Source organism: Octodon degus, unplaced genomic scaffold, assembly GCF_000260255.1.
Source record: "Octodon degus isolate 3935 unplaced genomic scaffold, OctDeg1.0 scaffold00029, whole genome shotgun sequence".
Taxonomy (NCBI): domain Eukaryota; kingdom Metazoa; phylum Chordata; class Mammalia; order Rodentia; family Octodontidae; genus Octodon; species Octodon degus.
Window position 1 is genome coordinate 9,686,419 of NW_004524605.1, and position 20,937 is coordinate 9,707,355.

The following is a 20,937-nucleotide window of genomic DNA, read 5'->3' on the forward strand; positions in this document are numbered from 1 at the left end:
GGGGCCGCGCCTGCCCGGGAACACTTCCGGGTCACGCAGCGGTTTGGACGAAAGGAGGTCGGCCTGGGTTCGGTGAGTGAGGGCTTGGACCCGGGAGCCTCAGGGGAGGTCCTGGACAGCGCAGGTGTGGGACTCAGCCGGGGGGTCGGGGTCGGGGTCGTCCGTCCAGATCGGAATGAGCAGAAACCCCGCCTTCTCGTCCCTGACGCTTCGGTGGGCGAAGCAAAGCGCAAGTCCGCCACAGCATTATGTGAAGTGGGCACGCGTGCTTTAAAGAGTTTTGGTCGGGACAGTGGAGCAGGACGAAGTGAGGGAGTAAGAGGTCTGTAAGATCTGGAGTCTACAGACTAGGCAGAGGGAAAGGCCGTGGGGACGGGTGGGGGCAGGGGACAAACTTAGCGAAGTCGAGGAACGGGACCCGGGCCGCTGCCACTGCCGCGCCCGGAGCCGGAAGGGCGGCGGGACGCGGCCGGGACTTCACGTCCCTGAGCCGGGGTGCGGAGTGTGGCCTTTATTGGGAACTCGGAGCGGAGGAAGGATGTGCTCCTCGCGTGGCTTCCTTGCCCCTGCCCTCAGCGGAAAGAAGATGCACCCTCTCGGCTGCCCTTGGGGCGGAGGGGGATGCGGGAAAGGCGGCCGCGAGCAGAGCGCCCGAGGCACCGTACTGTAAGACGAGGACGATTAGATCCCAGAGGGAAAGAGGCTCGGCGTTTAAGACTAGGTCTTCCGTCTCCCTTTAATGCCTTCGGAATTAACCCTTTTAGATATTTTCATTTACTTTCTCTTAAATTTAGCCTTAAGTGTATGTGGGAGGTTTCAATAAATGTCTACTCCAAAAGAGAAAAAACACTATCAGTATAAAATAATTTTCTCTGTCACAATAAAAAATGAATGGGGTTGAGATTTAAGTTCGTATCTTCGTAAACTACTTAATAGCGCTCTTAATCTTATGCTTATACAGTGCTGCTGTTTTCAAGCTTTTAGATCATAGAATCTCTACATTATGAAAACTTACTGAGACCTTCCAAAGAAGAGGGTTTTTTGTTGTTGTTTTTGTTGTTGTTGTTGTTATACCTACCAATATTTATCATTTTCAGCGCCAGAACTTTCAAAAAGTTAATTGTAAAATAATAATACATTCCATGGTTAACCTGCCGGCATTTGGTCATTACATATTGTTTACATATATTATCACGTGGTCCCCATACATTTATATAATTATATGTTGAGAACAGAATGTTAATATTGACATGTACTTTTAACAATTACTCAAATATTTAACAGTCTCGTTGCAAGCTGTACAATGTTCAGAACTGTTGCTGTTAAAGGTTAGGTGTTACTGCAGATCACGAGAGTGTCATTTCTTCGGTTATTTTGATAGGGGGAGGGGAATAACTCCCAACCTGCTAGATGTCAGATAGGACAAGTTCTTGTTCTCTGAACAACGGAGGTTAAGAGAAAAAGGGGTCTCAAAAGTAGGTTACCAGTAGCCCCACTTCTCTGAGAAAGTTTCATAAAGTAAGAGTTGGGTACAATGTGGGTCAAAACTTTGATCAACCAATTAAATTATAATATGGCCCCTTAGGTAATACTAATCCTTTAGGGAAGAAGGTCACAAAGCAAGAGTACATGGAAAGAACAAAGATATTTTTAGGAAGGGATGGGTCTGGAGGTTCTGGTCACCCACCTCAGTGACTAATGTCTGTCTAGACTTTTAAGGACCAGTTGATACCAGTTATAGTATAATATTTAAGTTTTTGTTCACTGGACATGGTGGGATAGGCCTGTAATCCCAGCACTTGTTAGGCGGAGGCAAGGAGGATTGCCATGAGTTCAAGGACAGCCTAAACTGCTCAGTGAGAGTTTGTCTGAAAACAGAAAGCTATTGCTTATCCCTCAGGGGAACAGGTAGGCCTAATCATGCCACCTATGTCCTGAGGCCTGGCTTTTAACAGATGCCTTCCAGCCACAGGTGTAATGTGTTTTCCTCTGCCTGCAAGGACTCCCTCAAAGACAGAGAGCCCTGACTGACTATAATATTTCTACCTAGCTTAGTTGTCTACCATAGTATAATTATTGCAAGGCTCAGTGTGTTTTTTTCTTCTAATGTATTTGGTGCAGTGTCTTACTACGCAGCTCAGATTCATAGTGATACTCCTGTTTTCAGCCTCTCCAGCAGTGGGATTATAGGTGTGCACCACTCCCAGACTTGGTGTGATGCAGTATGTGGTGCTAGGATCAAACCCTAGTTCCTGCGCTTGCTTCATCAGCTGAGCTATCTCACTGGCTCTTGATTTTTTTTAAACTTCTGTTAGTACATTTTTGAAGTCCATAATTACATTCATCGTGAGGAGTTGGTATATGTACGTAATACATCTTAATTATTTTCTGTACCTCACCCTCCTTTCCCTCCCAGCTGCATTTTTCTCTACCATCTTCTTCCTCCTTCCCTTCATTCCCCTATGATCTATCTTTTGTTTACCATTTTATTTATATTTTGACTTTCTCATATAACAGAAATCTTGCAACATCTGATCTTCTATTGCATTTCACTTAACATGATCTCAAGGTACATCCATTTTCCTACAAATGACTCAGATTTATCCTTTATGACAGAGTAATACTCCATTGTGTATAAATACCCCTTCTTTGTCCATCCATCTATTGATGGACATAATGGCTGCTCCCAAGATTTAGCTATTTTGTATCATGTTGCTATAAACATGGGTATACATGTGTCACTATAATACATTGTCTAACTCTTTGGGGAAGATACCTAAAAGGGGAATAGCTGGACCCAATGGAATTTCTATTTTTAGGTTTTTGAGGAATCTCCATATTGATTTCCATAGCAGTTGTACCACTTTACATTCTCACAGCAGTGAAGAAAGATTCCTTGTATCTGATTTCTTGATGTTAAGCATTCCTTCTATACCAGCATTTCTTGAAAAAATATTTTCTAAAACAAAAATGTTGAGAATGGCCGTTTTACATTTTTTTGCAAATCTCTTTGATGTCTAACTTAGTAGAAAAGAAATAGGTTTTCTCCTGCATTTTTTTTTTAAATGTATTTAGTACAGGGTCTATAGGGTTTCACTACACAGATCAGACTCATAGTGATCCTCCTGTTTTCACCCTCCCAAGCACTGGGATTATAGGAGCACATCACCACACCCAGTCTCAGTGCACCCTGGGGGCAGGGCTGGCAACCAGTGATATGAACCCAGTCCTTGATCTGCCGAAGCAGGTACTTTAATCTGCTGAGCTATCTGGGCAGCCCTCTCCTGCATTCTTTTGGAATAACATTCCATATGTAGCCTCTGAAAAATTGCACCATGTTGTAGGAGAACAAATATGAAAAAAGAAAATGTCCTTGTGGGGTTGTTTTTGGTCTTGAGTTTTTGGTAGAATTTTGTTTTGTTTTTGATATAGGGTCTTGTCATATAGTTTGAGCTGGCCTTGAACTCACTGTGTAGCCCAGGCTGGGCTCAAACTCAGCAGCAGTCATCCTACCTTAGTCTTCTGGATGCTGGTATTATAGGCATGTACTACCACTCCCAGCTTAATGTCTCAGTATTATTAAAACAGTTTGAAAAAAAATCTCAGGGACACAGAAATCCCTATACCAAACTTCAAAAATTTTTGAATTATATTGTTACATAACCATCAAAAGAAGTATGGGCATGATTTGTAAATCAGTAAAACTATGTGCCCATTAAAAATACAAATGCCCAAACCCTCCCCCTAGTGGATGTCCAGTTAGTAAATCTGCATCGACCCAAGAAACCTGCACCTTTGGCAAATACTACAGATATAAGCACTGAGTGCTTACAGTTTGCAAAAAGCAAAAGTGAATTTCTTGAGAGTATCTTGTCCTTAAATCAAAAGTGCTTACAGCTTGCAGTTGGAAAAAGCAAAAGTGAAATTCTTGAGCAGATTCTGCCCTTTTATCGAACTGCTAGTTCCTTACTTTCAAATCTGTTTACTAACAGTTTCTAGAGACTGATGTTATAGAAAGTTAATATTAAGTCTGTACTAGACCCCTCTCTGACTTATCAGTTTGATGAGTATCTGAACTCTATTTTTCATCTGTTATAGGCAGTGGCCCTTTGCCAGGGACTGAAAAACAGTATAGGTTGTCATTCATAAGCTTGATAAATTGGTAAAGAGGTACACTGCAATAAGTCTTTTAATAGCGCATCCTCAATATGCTAGAGGACTGGCAAAGCCAAAGAAACTCATCTAAAAGAAAGCAGTGGTACTGTAATGCACTTCTCTCAAGGGCCCGCAGTTTTCTTTGTGTACTTTAAATTTTGCTTAATAAACCTCTGTGCCTCTACAAAATGAAGAGGGTGGGGTATTTAGGTAAGAGGGCTTCCTGAACAAAGTGAAATTAGTTTGGTGTTACGGAGATTAAAATTTCCGCAGCAGCATATCAGAGGGATAAAAGAAAGGAGATACAAAAGAAATAAGAACTTGAAGGTGAAAAGTTATTTAGAGAATAAAATGTATAATCAAGGCTTTGTGCCAGGATAGCAAAGCTGGGAGTTTATAGAACTTAAGCAAATAACAGTGATAATCAGTCTCCAGATGAGGAAATTAAGACTACTGGACTGCATCAGGGCTGCGTGATGGAAGACCATACTGAACTTCTGAATCCATTTCTTCAGCAAGCAATTATTGTGCAAACACGGTTGAACTTACTATCTTTCTTGTGTCACCTGAATCGATTTTTGAGAATTATGGCACCAGACTAAAATTTTTAGCCTATCTCATGGATAGTGAAAACTCATCATTAGATTTTAAAGTTGTCTGGACTTGCTTGAATTTGTTATGTCCAACCAGTTCTGAGAGGGGCAATGTTTAGATACATCTAAGGAGGAATATTGAAACTCAAAAGAGTCCTATTTAGAAAGTGACAAGATAGTAAAAGCACGGTGACCTAGGGCGGGACAGTAAGAACTGAAAAATATGTAGGAAATGACCCAATAATAGCAGCTTGTGTTTATAATTTACTAATATCCCTCATCTTATCCTCAAAAACTACCCTATGCAGTGGTTACTATTGTATTATTAACCTTAGTCTGCAGATGTGAAAGCTCAGGCTTTTGGGGCCCACAGCTCCAAAAAGATCAGGTAGTACTCCAGCACCTATCCTGAGCTATATAATCCTATAATTTTAGTATTACAGAACCAGAGAAATTGTGGACTACTGTTGAAGCTGTGCATATGCTAGATTAGAAGATCTGAGAAAAAGAATGAGCAGTTCCATTTTAGATTTCTGAGCTTTAAGATACAAGGGGACATCTCAGACTAGACAAAAACTGAGGAATAGAGAGATCATAAATATGAACATGTTTCCTGTGTCCTTTTATCTTTTGCCTCTAGTAGTATTCAGCAGATGTTTATGATAAAAAGGGCAAAAGTTACAGGTACAGTATAACGAAAAGAACGTTGGACTCATAGCAAAGTTCAAATAAAGATCAATATAGATGTTTCTGAGCAAATGCACTTTGAATTTTCAGGAGAGACTGCCCAAATGCCTATTGCAAGTTATGTGTTGGTTCTCAGCAAGCCCTGGAAGTATTATGTGCTACTTTAATTAAAAACTTGTATATGGTGTTGGATGTGGTGGTACAGACCTGTCATATCAGCATTTAGGAAGCTGAGGCAATAGAATTGAGTTCAAAGCAGGCCAGGACCTCATAGCTTTAAGTCTAGCCAAGATTACATAGACCCTAGCTCAAAAAACTTCTATGTAAATGCCTCTCAGAGTGATGATTCCTGCTTGAAAATGACTTTTTTATGTTGCAGATCCCTATAACACAGCTTTGAGTATAAGCAGAACAGCGTTGTGTTTGTTCTTTGCAAAAGATGGAGTAGCGCTAACAATCTGCTCTTCATTTGCTTTCTGTCTTCATTGCCAATTCAGAATGCCACTTTGTCAATTGGTGCACCGTTTCGTAGGAACTCGTCCATGTTCCAAGTGTGACAGTGCTGACAGAAGAGTAGATGAGCGGCAAATACAGCCTGGAACACATTTAATTATGGGGAGTGAAGCATTAATAGCTCAGTATAATTGGAGCAAAACACAGTACCATCTGGGCATCAGTGTTTCTCCCCTCTGAGTTATCTGAGAACTATTTCAGCAAACAGCAGTTTCCTTAGCCAACTTAATATTGAGCCACCAGAGCGGAAGTCAGCCACATTACTTCTTTATTTACTTATGTTGAGAACTGGAATCAAATGGAAATATTTCTTCTCTCAGAAGTTGGCAAGAACCGTTATAAGGCAATCTGTTAGGGATGACAGCTACATGCTCTTAACTTTCTCTCCCTTTTTAAAAATATAGTCAATATTCAGCATGGTTTTCTAGAGTAAGATCATCTACATGTCTGATTATTCTTGATCCTAGTAAAGCTTTCATTCTGTGTAAGAAAAGATTTAAAAAGTTGCACTGAACTTGAGTGTGATGTTTACTCATTATACTCTTACTAATGCTGAAGAAAGTACAAAGATCTACCAAGTAACTTCATCTACAAGCGAAGTGCAGCCCTTTTGATTGTTTACATGAAGGTGCTACTTGATTCTCCCTATTAAATTCTTTCTTCTCCAGCTTCAAATGTCAGTTGCTACCTTACAAATAGCAGGCCTGGTATTATAGACAGTCCCAAATTTAAAAGAGGATTGCATTTCTAAAATTCATGAATTACTTCTTTGTCTTTTGCATTGTCTTATTCCTCCCTTCAGTACACCTTACACTGGTTTGAACAGTTGGTCAGCTGTCCCTGCAGACACCTTAGCCAGTTGGTATATTCCTGAGCGTCTGGGATAGCGTCGTTAGCATTCCTTGCAGCAGCTAGGACCTTATCCTGCACAAGAAGTGTCCCTGATTTAAGCGATGTTTTAAGGTCAGGCTAGAGTGAGCAGAGTATTAATAGTTGTATCAGTGCTGCTGAGAAGGGAAGGAAAAGGAATTATTGTAGTCGATACAGTTTTTGTGCACATAGCAGAAATCCATTCGAACTAACTAAAATAAAAGATTTAGTACAAGGAAGAAAATCAAGGCTACGCTGATCCCAGGATGATTTCTTCCCTTGGTCTCCTTTCTGCTTCTGTCTCTGGATGCACTCCTTTGCTCATGTTTTCTCTTAGCTGCTGCTGTCTACCAGTGCATTGTGCCCCTCGGTTACTTGCAGTAGTTGTTCTCTGTGCTCAGATGCGCCTGACGTACGAGTGGGGCGCCCACACAAGGACCTATTTCTCTCCTGGCATAAAGCCATTGTATCAAGCTACTTATGCCACCTTTGGCTAAAGAGCAGTTCAGATGTTTATAGTATTTTCTAGACCAGTCCCGTAGGCTCCTGTGAACTTCCGTAAAGGCAAATAGGACCACCCCCAGTGTGAGAGAGGAAGAGCTGGAGGCGTAAGATGAGTGTTGCTTCACAGTGCTTTTGCTGAGCTTCATCTTTTTGCCCCTACTTAGCCATTTCCCCTTTTGTTCTCTTGTTTACATATTCAGTGTTCATTTTTGTTTTGTTTTAACTGTGAATAAAATTAAAGATGTTTACTTCTTTGAAAATGAGGGCTGTCAAGATAGCTCAGTGGACTAAGCTTCTGCTTAGGCAAGTGCATGGACTACAGTTCGATCCCTAGTACCACATGCCATGCCAGCCATGCCCCTGAGCAGGCGGAGTCCAGGCATGGTGGCGCACACCTATAATCCCAGCCCTGGCAAGGCTGAAAACAGAAGGATCCCTACAAGTCCAAGCTGTGTAGTGAGACCCTGCACAAAACAAAATACAACAACAAAAGAGTCATTGGCACTTAAGAGTTGAATCATTTCAAAATCCAGAGCAACATGTATCCATCCTGTCTTTTGTGCTACTTTGTCCCCCTCATTCCCTTCCCTTTTCCAACTCTTCCCTGTCTACATCTGTTATCCTTTCTCTAAGCTCCTTGCATGTATCTCAGACCTGACTCTCTAAACCCCTGTATGCCTTTTTTTCCTTGAATGGCCCAGAACACAGGTGTCTCATTTCTTTCTTTCTTTCTTTTTTGTACTGGGGATCAAACTCAGGACCTTGTGCTTGCCAGACAGGCGCTTATACTGCTGAGCTGTATTCCCAGCTCACAGGTGTCTCATTTTTAAATGCTAGGAACACAAGTTCTGATACTTGGTTAGATAATGGACTGGTTCTTCCTGGGCCCACGAAGACAGAGGAAAGACTCAAAACAGGGAGCCGTAAATTGAATAGATCACAGAACTGGGGATATAGCTCAGCAGCCTAAGTGCTTACCTGGCAAGCGCAAGATCCCAAGTTCAATCCCCGGTACCAGAAAAAAAAAAAAAAAAAAAAAAATAAAAAAAAAATTTAAACAAATTTTTGGGCCAGGGAGATGGCTCAGTGGAATAAGCACTTCCCTGGCAAGCACAAGGGCCTGAGTTCAATCCCCAGTTCCACAAAAAAAAATAAAAAATAAAAAAAAAATTTAAACAAATTTTTGGGCCAGGGAGATGGCTCAGTGGAATAAGTGCTTCCCTGGCAAGCGCAAGGGCCTGAGTTCAATCCTCGGTTCTGCAAAAAAAAAAAAGAAAGAAAGAAAAAGAAACAAAATGTTCTCTGTCTGGAACTCAGGATACATAAACCAGTGTAACATCATAGACTATAGTTCCATTTACACTGGCTGTTTGACCCATCTTGTTGCAAAATATTCGCAATGAAAAAGGGTGACGTTTTAAAGATTGAAATCATAATAGTGTCCTGAAACACAAGTTTTGTAGGTGTTTACATGATATTCTGAGTAAAATTGACCTGTAAGGGTATAACAGATATATTTTAACACAATATCAGAACTATCAACAATAACAATATTAAAGAATACAATATTCAGTGATGACTGTTGCTAAACTCCATGTTTTACATGTACGATCTCATAAGATTTCACAATATCCTAAGTGACTATGTACTATAATTTTCCCACTTTAAAGATGAGCAGACTGAAGCACAAGGAATTAAGTTTATATAGTTACAGGGTAATTAAGGGTCAGAGCACCAGAAATCAAACCCAGGAAGCCCGTCTCCACAGCCTGTACTATAAACGTACGTGCTGCTGGGGCTTTCTTAGAAACTTGTTAGACTTTTACATGGTAACCTAAATCAGCATGGACTGTCTGATTAGTTCTTTCTCACTGGAGATGTTCCATCCGGAATGCCAGTAGCCAGGACTGTTGTAAAGGAAGGGAGACTGTGTATTGGCAGCCCCTGGATGGTAGCACGTAACTGCCCACAGTTACCTGGAAAACTAATTAGAAGCCCTAAATTCTAAAGACAGGCCCAGAAGTTTTCAGTAGGTCTTGGGTGGAACTCAATATATTTTTAAAAAGCTTTCTAGGTAATAGTGATATTACCCAGCCTGGTTTGGAAACTGGATTTGGTGAACTTTCATTCCTAATATTATCTTCTAGGACAAGATGATAAATGAAGACTTTAGGGGTTGACAGTTTGAAGAATATCTTTAGTGGGTACCTATTAGGTCTTTGGAAATTGTTAACATTGTTTTTTGTCTAGAAAATAAAATAGATACTAGTAAACATATCACTCTGAATAATGGTGATACTTCATGGCTATTCAGTTAATATAGATATAATGGTATCTATTATATCAAATTTAAACTCTCTTCATCAATAAATATTTATTAAGTGTGTACTATTTACGTAGTAATCAAAAACATAGTCTCTGGTTAAAGGACTCATAGGTCAGATGAGCAGATTGGTGACCACTGAAGAGCAGCTCATGCCAGAGCCAGTGAGTAACATGCACAGTATATGCTTGGGCTCAGGGAGAAGCCTTGGACACCCGGGCATGTGCAGAAGGAGGCATGCTTAGAAAGGAGGCTGCATGGAAGGAGGTACATTAGGAAGAGGTTCCTGCAGCAGGAATGCTGCCGGTGCTCTGTGTGAGATACACTTGCCCAGGACCCCTCTCTTGGAGGCTGTTTATCTCCTCAGGGCTCCTGCCTCTCAGAGCAAGGACAACGAAGCCACTACCTCTTCTTCCAGTATCTCCAACAGTAAGTTACTGCTCTTCAGAGGCACTCAATTCTTTGACTTTTTTCGTCTTGGACAACTATTGTCTTTACTCTAGTCACTACAGTTGTCAATCCATTTCTGGTTTTGCTTCTAGCCCAGCCTGTTCCATCCAGCATCAGGAATCAAGTCCAGCAATCTCTGGCCACCTGAGGGTGGTTAATGTGACCGACTTGTCACTGCTACAACTTGTAGGTATTTCCCTGAACGTCCCTCACCAGTGATCTCTGCTTTTCCCTGTGCCCTGGCAGTCTACCTGGAGCATTTCTGTTGATTCCTGTGAATCCTGTAGGTCCTGCTGCTGAGCTTTCTCAGAGTCACTTTCTGGGCTAAGGTTCACTCCATGCTGCACCATCCTGTAGCATCCTATATTTTCTCTTGGCAGCGCTAAGCATATATTGTACATAGTTAGTTTCTGAATCTCTAGCCAGACTGAGCTCTGTAAAGACAGATGGTGTTGGGAGAACAGTAGGTTGGCACATGGTAGGTGCTCAATAGGTACCAACCACTGAGGACAGGAAAGTGCATACTTCTCATGTGAAACTCAGTGATGGGAAAAGGTAGGAAGGAGGGAGATGGCAGGACAGAAGTGAAGTGGTTTTAGAACAAACTGAAGCCATAGAGAGCTGTATGTTTTGTTTGTAGCATTTTCCTCACAAAGAGAGCAGGCCTCCAGCTCAGAACCTTCATTCAGCAAGTTACCACGAAGTTACTGGCATTGTTACACTTTTGTTATACTTTAGTTTTCAGTTGCTTTTATCCACAGAAGTGATGTTGAGTTTTGTACATTAAATAGATGAGAATAAAATGACTTGTTTTAAAGGAAAAGGTTAAATAGCAATAATTTGATCCCCAGCAAAAAAAGAAAAAAAGAAAAAGAAACAAGTGACAGCAGAAGAAATGAGTGGAATTTGGAAAACCCTGTGTAATCAAAGCCATAGGAGCTCCTTGTCAAGGCCCTAGGGAAGCCTAGTATGCTTCTCCTGCACACTCACATAGCCTACTAATCACGAGAAACACTAGTCTAAAGTAAAGATCACATTTGGTCCAGTCTTGAAGTGAAAAAGAATTTGGAAGCTTTTATATTGCGCCCCAGCACAGTGCCTGGTTTATGGCTTTCAGTCAGTAAGTGTTATTTCCCATGTTTTTTGCTTCTCACCATTTACTACAAAAGAGCGATCAGGTTCTAATCTGGGTTTTCTGATTAAGTCCAGCCTAATCTTAAAGAGACAATCATTGTGAAGTTTATAGATTAGATGAAATCATTTATAAACTGTCTTCTAATGTCCACGTCTTTGTTTCTTTCATTATCATTTTAGTAACGTTTTAGGACAAAATGGAAATAAACATGTGTTCAATCTGTCATGTAAAGCCGAAGTCTATGTTTTGTTTTGCTCTAATCTATTATTAAATTTTAAGGAAGACTATTTTTGTCATTCAACCATCCTTTCAAAGGCTAATGAAAATTAAATGACATTTACAACTTCTTATAATTCAGACTTTGAGGAATTTAATGGAAAAATACAATGATTCATTGCTTTTTACATTCTGTGATCAAACAGCCTTCATGTGAGTATAAAAGAGAGTAAATGTCATTTCTAAAACTAATGATCTTGGGTCTTTACATGACATAAAGCAAGGACTTTCACCCCCTATTTTATAGAAATACAAATTGAAATTGTTCTTTTGAGAGTCAGTGATTTAAAAGGGGAACCAAATAAGCAAAAAGATAATCATTAACTGTGTAACTGGGCTTTTATTTTGCCTTTTTTATTTATGGTAGTTCGCTCTTTGTTTAATATTGTCTAATCTCCCTATAATTTTATTTTTGCACACTTAAGGTATCACTAGACCTTCACCTAGAAATTTGGTATTCTTACAAACATATATTTTATTTTGGTTCTTAATATTGAAGAAGCCATTAAAGGAAAATTCTTTTATCTTTTTTTCCCAAGAAGAAGGCACTATAGCCCCAGAAGCCAGTATCTCTCCTTATATAAATGCTTTTAGAACAATTTTCTTTCTAATATTAAGACTAAAAAGACTATCTTAAACATTCTTGCATTATTTATATTTAATATATGTACATACTTGAATTACATAAATTTTGAGTTCCATAATTATGATTATAATATACTAGTTGATTTACATTATTGATATAACAACAGATGGTAATGTTGCAGGTTGAAATAAAAGATCATTAAGCTAAATATTTTAGCCTTCACTGGCTCCCTGTTGCATAGGATTTGTCAGAGTGAAATAGGATGATAGCATTTCAGAATGAGAAGAGTCCTCAGAGAGTTTCTCATCTCATTCCTCATTTGACAGATGAGAAAGCAGAAGCCCGGAGAGATCGCTTCCTGCCAAGGTCATGCAGCTAGTTAGCAGCAAGGTGGGGCCAGAATCCAGGTCTGCTCTTCCCTAATTCTGTGTTTTTTCTGCTATCTCTGGGCAAGATTTTTAAGTTGTGTCTCAAATCACTCCCTGATTTGATCATCTTAATTTCTCACCTCTTCATTTCCAATACATTCACCCCATTGTGAGTCTCAGTTGATTAAATTTTATATTTGGCTTTCTTTTAGGTTGTTCTCCACTCACATCTTTTTAATTGTAAGGACTTCAAATTACACTTGGATCTACCTACTGCTCTTGTAGAAAACTTCACCAAGCAGTAAATCACCCCCTGTTCTCTCGTCGTAGTGGAGCAGCTTTTGAGTTTTCCAAGGCTAAGCAAGATTTTTTTGCCTTATCCCATGAAGCCATATTGTTGCTTCTGCACTCTAATGGTCATTGTTACAGTGCCAGCTGCTTTTGTTTTGGAAGATGTGGATTTCACCCAAGTTCCCCCACTGGGAACACATCAAGGTTCTTCCAAGCTGTCGGCAGCTTCCCACTCAGGCAGTGATGTCATCATAGCCAAGGAGGGAACTAGCGTCTCACTTGAATGTCTTCTCACAGTTGCTCACTATGAAGATGTCCATTGGAACAACTCTAAAGGGCAGCACCTGGATGGCAGAGGTAATTACGTCAGGGTAGAATTAATCAAGAATGCTCATTTCCTATTTTTGGTCTTCTGACATATTTAGCAAGAAATTGCAAAGATGAGATCCCAGATTACGTGTCTTAAAACTGTGGAAAGTCTTGGAGTGTTTTATCCCTATTAAAAGGATCAACATAATTACAATTATTTAGCTAGAAGAAAAAAGTAAAGAATAATTATAAATTTAAAAAGTGTTCACATGGTAACAGTGAGCATTCTGTTGATGAGCTGGTTGCATTCTTCACTGAAGGTAGTAGACTAAGTGGGGGCTGCTGAGTACAGGTCCAGGGAACCTGCACTGCAGTGTGAGCAGTACTATGTAGTGGCCCTCTAAAAGGGCCTAAAGTTGGCTAGACAGAAGAGAACAAACAAGTTTTGCTTTTAAATGAATTACTATAAATGTAGAGGAAATCCAGAATGTTTTTTAAAATGTGTCAGTCCTTTGGTGTCTGGGATGACTAGGTTCAAGATTGTCTACAAAGAGCAAAGCCCACAGCTGATCAAGGCCCTTAAAACAGTAAAGTTTAGCATTTGTGAAGAACCTACTTATGTCTTCCCATATGCTACAGTCAGTCATCTCTAGTTTACCAACATACCTAAGACAAATGACCAGGGGGAAAGTATGCATGTTCAATAAAGATGCAAATATTTCCACTTTGAAATTAGTTGAATCCAAGGATGTGCAACCCATGAATACTAGAGGTGACTGTATAAATCTGTGTAAAACTCAAGTCTGTGAGCATTAGAAATGTCGTGAAATTTTGTAACCTTTCCAGCTTTTCCTATTGTTTACTTTAAAACAGGAAAGAGTAGATTCTCTTGCACTTTTTGTGTCTCAGTCTTTATTAAAAAATCATAATGATAATGCAATAAAGATTCCTTTTTGACAGTTTTTACATAATTATACTATTGATGAGCCTGTTAACATGCATCTTAATGCAGACTACTAATTCCTTAGCAATATTCCATTAGATCCTTTGAGTTAGAAAGTATCTTTAAGAACAAATTACCATGAAAAACCAGACATGATAATGAAATTCTGAGATCCCCACAATCTAACCTTTGAGAAAAGGACACCTTATCTTTTCCTAAAATGATAGTCCAACCTGAAATCAAAGGGTATTGATTATTCATATTAAGGTAGAAAATAGAATGGAGGTAGGTAGTATTTCCTTTAAATGTATGTGTATACACAACAGGCTTCCTCTGGAGCTCAATGGCAGATCACATTCTTGGCATGCATGACGCCCTGGGTTCAGGTTCCAGGATTACAAATAAAAAATTATATAATACACATACACTAAATATTTAACCTTCTGTAGACCAAGTAACTGTTCAGCAGGCACTTAAAGAGTTTGAATTGTTGTAAAGAACAGTATTTCAAATCAGCTTATTAAATCATAATATCTAGAATAGTGCTGAGACTGTGGTTTTTTTGAGCATGATTTAGTGTTCTGAATTTGGACTCGCTGAGCTAGACTTCATTCTCCTCTGGGCTTTAGGATATAGTGAACAAACATATCTGAGACTTGAATTATTCAGTGTGATCATTATAGACTGACTGCATAAACAAAGCCTTAGGTTAGGATAGAACCAGCCAAGTGGAATGCAGTTTCATTTTCCTATTTCCCCTTTACTTTGGAAGCCACTAACATCTATCATTGATGCTTTCAGCAGCAGCTCTGGAAAATTGTATTAAATTTTATGAATCTCAAGTGAGAGGAGTTTAAAGAGCATGTCAGTCTAGTGTAAGGTTCATAAATCTTGAACTGTTATCAGCAAGTGAGCTCCAGAGTTTAGATTGTGGTCGTAGTACAGTGGTTGATTAATGAAGTCCGTGCAGTTCATTTTGCCTTGGATTCAAGGGGTATCCTTTTCTTAGCTTCAAGTTCATAGAATAGAAACTTAGAGAATGACGGCTGTGTTCATAGCTGCATCATTTCTTTCTTGTTTGCCTTAAAGAAGTGACGGCTCCTAAAAATAAATATAGCTGTAGAATTTAGATCAATTTTGATGATAGTAAAAATAGGCAGCATCCTTTCTAATTCATATGCCACTAAAAGAATCCAGAACTGTAGCATCTTGGGATGAAGAGTTTAGAAAGACTAAGCTCTCAGGTGACCTAGAGAGGGTACCTAACAAGTACTCACACAGCCTGCTCTAGGACACACTCCTAATCATACAACCCAAGTAGCCCATCCATTCCATCTTTGAGCAGATTAATTAATTAATGCATAGAATATTCTGGGAATTTACCATGAAGGTAAGAAATGTACAGTAGATCCATGTTATTGAAGAATGTTTAATCAAGATGGGTATTCACTATGCCTTGCTTTCTCGTATACTTTTATACTCCATGCATCTGGTCCATGAATAAAGATACCTTCCTGTGTGAAGGAGAGGCAGTGTGTTTCAGGTTTAAAATAGAGGGGTAAGCATTTTAAGGTAGGCAGCTTGATCTCTGCCAAGCTGTTCATTTACCCTGACTTGTGAGACACATATGTTGGCTTATACTTCAGTTACTTTTGATGTAAAATTAAGATATCATCGACACGCCATTCCTAATGAAGCAAATTAACATGTGCACAGCGTTCCATATTAGCCAGTTAATAATTGAACAAATGCATTAAATTCCTAGGTTTAAAAAAATATAACTTTTGTGCCTTATTATATATATTCATGATGGAAAGTGAGCAAACACTGTTATAAAGAAAGTATTATTTATAACCTATCTCCCCAGAAATAATCGTCTTCAATTTCTGAGTTATATCCTTCTAGTGCATGAAAACATATAGGTAGTGAGTACAGTGTAGATGCACATTGTGTGATGAAAAAATACAGTGATAGTTTTAAAATTTATTATGGCAAAAAGATGCATTGCTATTTATCCCCCTCACTTTATACATACCTATCCCTTCTTTCTTGCCACTTTTTGAAGCAGTTCTGAAAGTCCTCTTTCATGAATATCTTTAATTATGCTGTTGCAATAGCCTTGATGTCCTAAGTTGATGTCAAAAACTTTTACCTTTCATGGTCATTTTCACTTTGGGGAAGCACCAGAAGTCTCATGGTGCTAGATCTGGTGAATAAGTTGAATGAGGACACAGCGTAATACTTCTATTTGACAGAAATTGCCATAAATGTGAACTGTAAGCTGCTTCAGAAAGTGACAATAATGGTGGGATAAGTCGAAACTGGAGTTTTTTGAAGGGGCTTGATGCCAATGTAACTTTTACTATAATAAATTTATTTAATTTAAACAGTCACTGTATTTTTTATACCAGTAATATAAACATTGATTTAGTCATTTAATACCATTTAGACATACCTGTCACCCTGAAAGACATTTTTATATCTAGCAATAAGAAGAAAATGATGGCAGTTATTAGTGTCAAAAGGAAGATCTTGATTTCTTTTTTAAGTTCCAAACTAATTATATTTTGGCGCTGAACAGAACAGTCTTCCATTTTTCACATGATTTAAACAAACAGAATCTAACTGATGAGTTAAAGTGCTTTCATGAAGAGATAGAATATTGGTAAGGTGGTTGGCATATTTGGTAATAATATTCATTGTGCTATAATTTTTTTCATGTCTGTTGGATTATCAGGTGGAAAATGGTTGGTTTCTGATAACTTCCTGAATATCACCAATGTAGCCTTTGATGACCGTGGGCTCTATACGTGTTTTGTCATGTCTCCAATTAACGCCTCCTACTCGGTTACTCTACGCGTTATTTTCACCTCAGGAGACATGAGTGTCTACTACATGATTGTTTGCCTGATTGCCTTTACCATCACTCTCATCCTGAATGTTACACGGTTGTGTATGATGAGCAGCCATCTTCGCAAGACAGAGAAGGCTATCAATGAGTTCTTCAGAACTGAAGGGGCTGAGAAACTTCAGAAGGCCTTTGAGATTGCAAAACGCATCCCCATCATCACCTCAGCCAAGACTCTGGAGCTTGCTAAAGTCACTCAATTTAAGACCATGGAGTTTGCTCGCTACATTGAAGAACTGGCAAGAAGTGTTCCTCTTCCACCCCTTATTCTAAACTGTCGGGCCTTTGTGGAGGAGATGTTTGAGGCTGTGCGAGTGAACGACCCTGATGACATGGGTGAAAGAATTAAAGACAGACCTGCCTTGGATGCTCAAGGTGGCATCTACGTCATCCACCCAGAGATGGGGCGGAGTAGTTCACCAGGAGGAGATTCAGATGATGGGTCTCTCAATGAACAAGGCCAAGAGATAGCAGTTCAGGTTTCTGTCCACCTTCAGTCAGAGACCAAAAGTATTGATACAGATTCTCAAGATAGCAGTCACTTCAGCCCACTTGATGATACAGGATCTGCGGGATCCAGCTCTAACTGCAAAGATGGAGTTTGTGAAAACTGCCAGCTCTGAGCTGTCCTGGCCCCTGCAAAAACAGTTCTCAGGAAAAAGAACATGTTTTGTGGAGGTGAGAACATTTTTACCAAAAGATGACTGGAGATTTTCCCTTTGATGTTAAGCACATTGGAACATGAGTTGCCAAACTCTGTGAAAATGCAGCCATTTCTCCATTAGTTGCCAGTCCTTTTCCTTAAAGTTAACTACATGACACATGTTAAGATGTAAAGGAGCCTAAGAGATAAACATGATGAGGAAAATATTGTACTAAGAGTTCTGTGGCTTCTCTTCTGGTCACAGTTCTTCCAATGATCAAATGTGATGCTTATTTGGAAGCCTTAGTTTTCCCATCAGTAAAATAAGAGATTTGCCTTTGATGAAATCTAAAGTTTCTAATCCTATAACTTCCTATCTGGTACCCTTACACCATGAAAATCTGTAGCATATCTCTAGCTAAACCTTGCCCTAGACACATAGTCTCTTCTTTTTGGAAAAGACCAACTGAGACTTTATCCTGTGGTCTGGATTCCTATACCAGTGCTATAGTCCCTAGAAGTATGAATTCTTTTCAGATGTCCCTTCATGTGGATTGTACAGTTGTATGTGCTAGATTGAACCTTCTCAGTGTAGCACACAATTACTGTGTTGTTACACAGATGTCAGGGCACTGACTTCTCATTAGTAAACTGCTTTCCAAGAGTAAATTGATCCTTCTTGGAAGACTCAGTTCACAGAAGCTAGTAGTCGTTTCCCAACTGACCTCCAAAAGTAAACAGTCTGTTCCTAAGGAGTAGTATCTTCAAGGCTTCTAGAATAAGAGCAACGTCAAATTGTCTGTCTCTGGTAAATGATGGATGTTGCTATTTCTGTTAAGAATTTCTCAGGCTCCCTCTTTTTAAAAGTATTAGACTCTACAAGTGGAATATGTGTCTCAGATCTCATTCTAGGATAAAACTAAGAACTGTGTATTCCACTTTAGACATTGGTCAATATCCTTTCACTCTGATCTTAAATATGGTGCTAAAGGTTGCATGTCTCTTTATCTTGCTTGTTTTGGTATTTTATTTGTTATGTTTTTATTTGTGGGTACTTCAGATGTGTAGTTTTGAGTTAGGGCTGCTTTTGTGTCCTGAGAAATAACTATGTGAAATAAGATTAGATGATTGTGTTTGGTATGTTACTGCGTTAAAATATACACAGAGACACTCTACACCTAAAATGGGAGGAAAATGATGGATGATGCCACCTGGTTTGACTGTGTATAATAAACACTTAGGATGCCATTTCTTGCCTGGCTAAGATCTGATATAATGGTATTGTAAATACTCTTCAGAATAATTTCTTCAGCTACAGGAAGCTTGGTGCCATATAATTTTAAGAACTTGGCAGTGGAACTGCATTTGATGCTTCACGTTGCTTCATTTGGCTTCTGGTTATTGAGGCATTACTTGAACTAGAGGATCCTGAGGGAAATGTTCAGAGAAGGTTTTATCAGGATTTTAATTTAAGGTTTCAAACAGAAAAAGATAGGAAATTCAAAGTGACTAGTAGAACCCATGTCTCCCTCTGTCCAGGCTTATCAGAAGTAATACGTCTGTTCTAGACAGTATGAATGAATCAATATGCAGCTTTTTCAGATGGCTTCATGGATAAAGATGATAATGCTGCCTTTTCTGTCTCTCAGGCTGTTTCTATGGAAACCTCCAGGGCCAAACAAAAGCTACCAATCATTTAGCCAAAGCTTGCCTTGGCTTATAGACATGTATTTCTTCAAGGAAAATTGTTTTCATACATTTGGCTATGAGAGCAAGGGCTCTTGAACATATCCTAGGTTATAGAATATTTTCTTTTGCAGCAGTGTTTCAATGGAAAAATTTAAAAATTTCAAATCCCTTGTGAGGGATTGGTCTCCTGAATATCTTTCAGGTCCTCAGATAGAACTCCAGTCCTGTCCTCACAGAGTAGGCTTAGAATCATTTCTTGGAATGTAATGTGCTATATTAAAGATCATCGTTTTACCCAACATGTTCTCAAAAGGGATGTTAGTGTTTAGAAATCTTAGGTAGACTTAAAGATCAAAGTCCTAAGAAACAGAACTTTGGAAAAACGTAGAAGTACTGAAAAAAAAAAAATTATAAGCACATATAATATGATTAAAATAGAGGCTGGCAGTGTATCCTAGATAAATTATTTTAGAAACCTAATGGTGACCTAATTGGTAGCCAGAGTAACTGGTTTAATTTGAATCTTCCTGGTTATGGTGCTATAAAGTAGGACAAAATTTAATAGTTGTTGGCAGGTGAGATGACCTGTGCCTATAAGCACTCATATAATTCCAGTACTTGGGAGGCTGAGACAGGAAGATGAGTTCAAGGCCAGCCGGGGCTGTCTAGTAAGTGAGACCCTGTGTCAAAAAATAAACAAAAAATTAATAGTTGGCACCACTTTGTAAAGATAGTTTTCAAGATGCATAAAACCACACATTAGTGTTTTTATATCTAATAAAATCTCTATAATTAGTGGTCTCATCTTTTTATATAAATTGCTTAACCTTTGGTACTTCAGCTACAGTCTGAAAGTCTTGACAATAAGTGGTATAATTATCTTTTTGTCTCTCCAGATTCTAGTTGGTAAAAAAAAAAAGCCTTCATCTAACAAAATGTACTTAAAATCCTATTGTCATTTCATTTGTAAATTTTGTACTGTCATTTAATGAACCTTATTGTCCTTTTGAAATGTAGTGAAATAAATTTCCAAAAATTGATAGACATCTTTATAGATTCCTTACCTGCCTGAACCAGATAGACAGGTGTCCTCTGAGTGGATATCTCACCTGTGTCTACAGGTACCTTATCATCACCTGTCCTCAGAGTTCAGTATGTTATGATGACTTGTTTCTTGCGTCGGGTCCGGTGAGCATTTGCACATCCTGCCTACTACCTTAATACAAATTTCTTCAAAGTTGCCAACCCAGAATGATGGTAAGAAGGCTCCAGGCTGCCACTTTGCCTCGCTTAACAAGTCTGTTCGAAGTCACACCACTGTCTGCATGCTGCTTTCTCTTCAGTCCCCAGCCACAGAGGACCCCAGGTGCTAGTCCTCTTACATCCTGCAAGTAGCTTCACCCTGTATCAAATTTCTGTGGATCCCGGAGTAGCCCAGGAGTGCCGCATGCCTTCACCCAGCCCAGCTAACCATGGGTGCTAGTCTTGTCTCACACCAGCATTGTAACCAAAGTGTGCTGCATTTCCTGAGTCACCAGTAAGAGAACACAGTCTTTGCTCATCCAAGCAAGAACATTAAAATGCAGAGCTTTATGCGAAAACTCCTAGGTTCTCATCAACGTAGTTTTGTTGAGTATTATTTGATACTGTTTACATGATGTTTAAGTGGGCAGCATTTTAATATTTGAATTGTG

The 20,937-nt window shown here is 39.2% G+C and overlaps 1 protein-coding gene across 7 annotated transcripts; it reads left to right on the plus strand.

Moving 5' to 3' along the window:
- Positions 1-17: 17 nt before the first annotated feature.
- On the plus strand, positions 18-20,283 carry Mfap3 (microfibril associated protein 3). Of its 7 annotated transcripts, XM_023713149.1 has the most exons (5): positions 8,931-10,074; positions 10,188-10,285; positions 12,419-12,482; positions 12,673-13,108; positions 16,741-20,283. In XM_023713149.1, exons 4-5 carry the CDS (start codon positions 12,844-12,846, stop codon positions 17,532-17,534), a joined length of 1,059 nt encoding a protein of 352 aa, XP_023568917.1. In that variant the 5' UTR covers positions 8,931-10,074; positions 10,188-10,285; positions 12,419-12,482; positions 12,673-12,843; the 3' UTR covers positions 17,535-20,283. The 7 variants fall into 7 exon arrangements, with proteins under 7 accessions (XP_004629437.1, XP_023568916.1, XP_023568919.1 ...); XM_023713148.1 differs by lacking the exons at positions 8,931-10,074; positions 10,188-10,285 and adding an exon at positions 35-72; XM_023713151.1 differs by lacking the exons at positions 8,931-10,074; positions 10,188-10,285 and adding an exon at positions 129-322.
- The last annotated feature ends 654 nt before the right edge of the window (positions 20,284-20,937 follow it).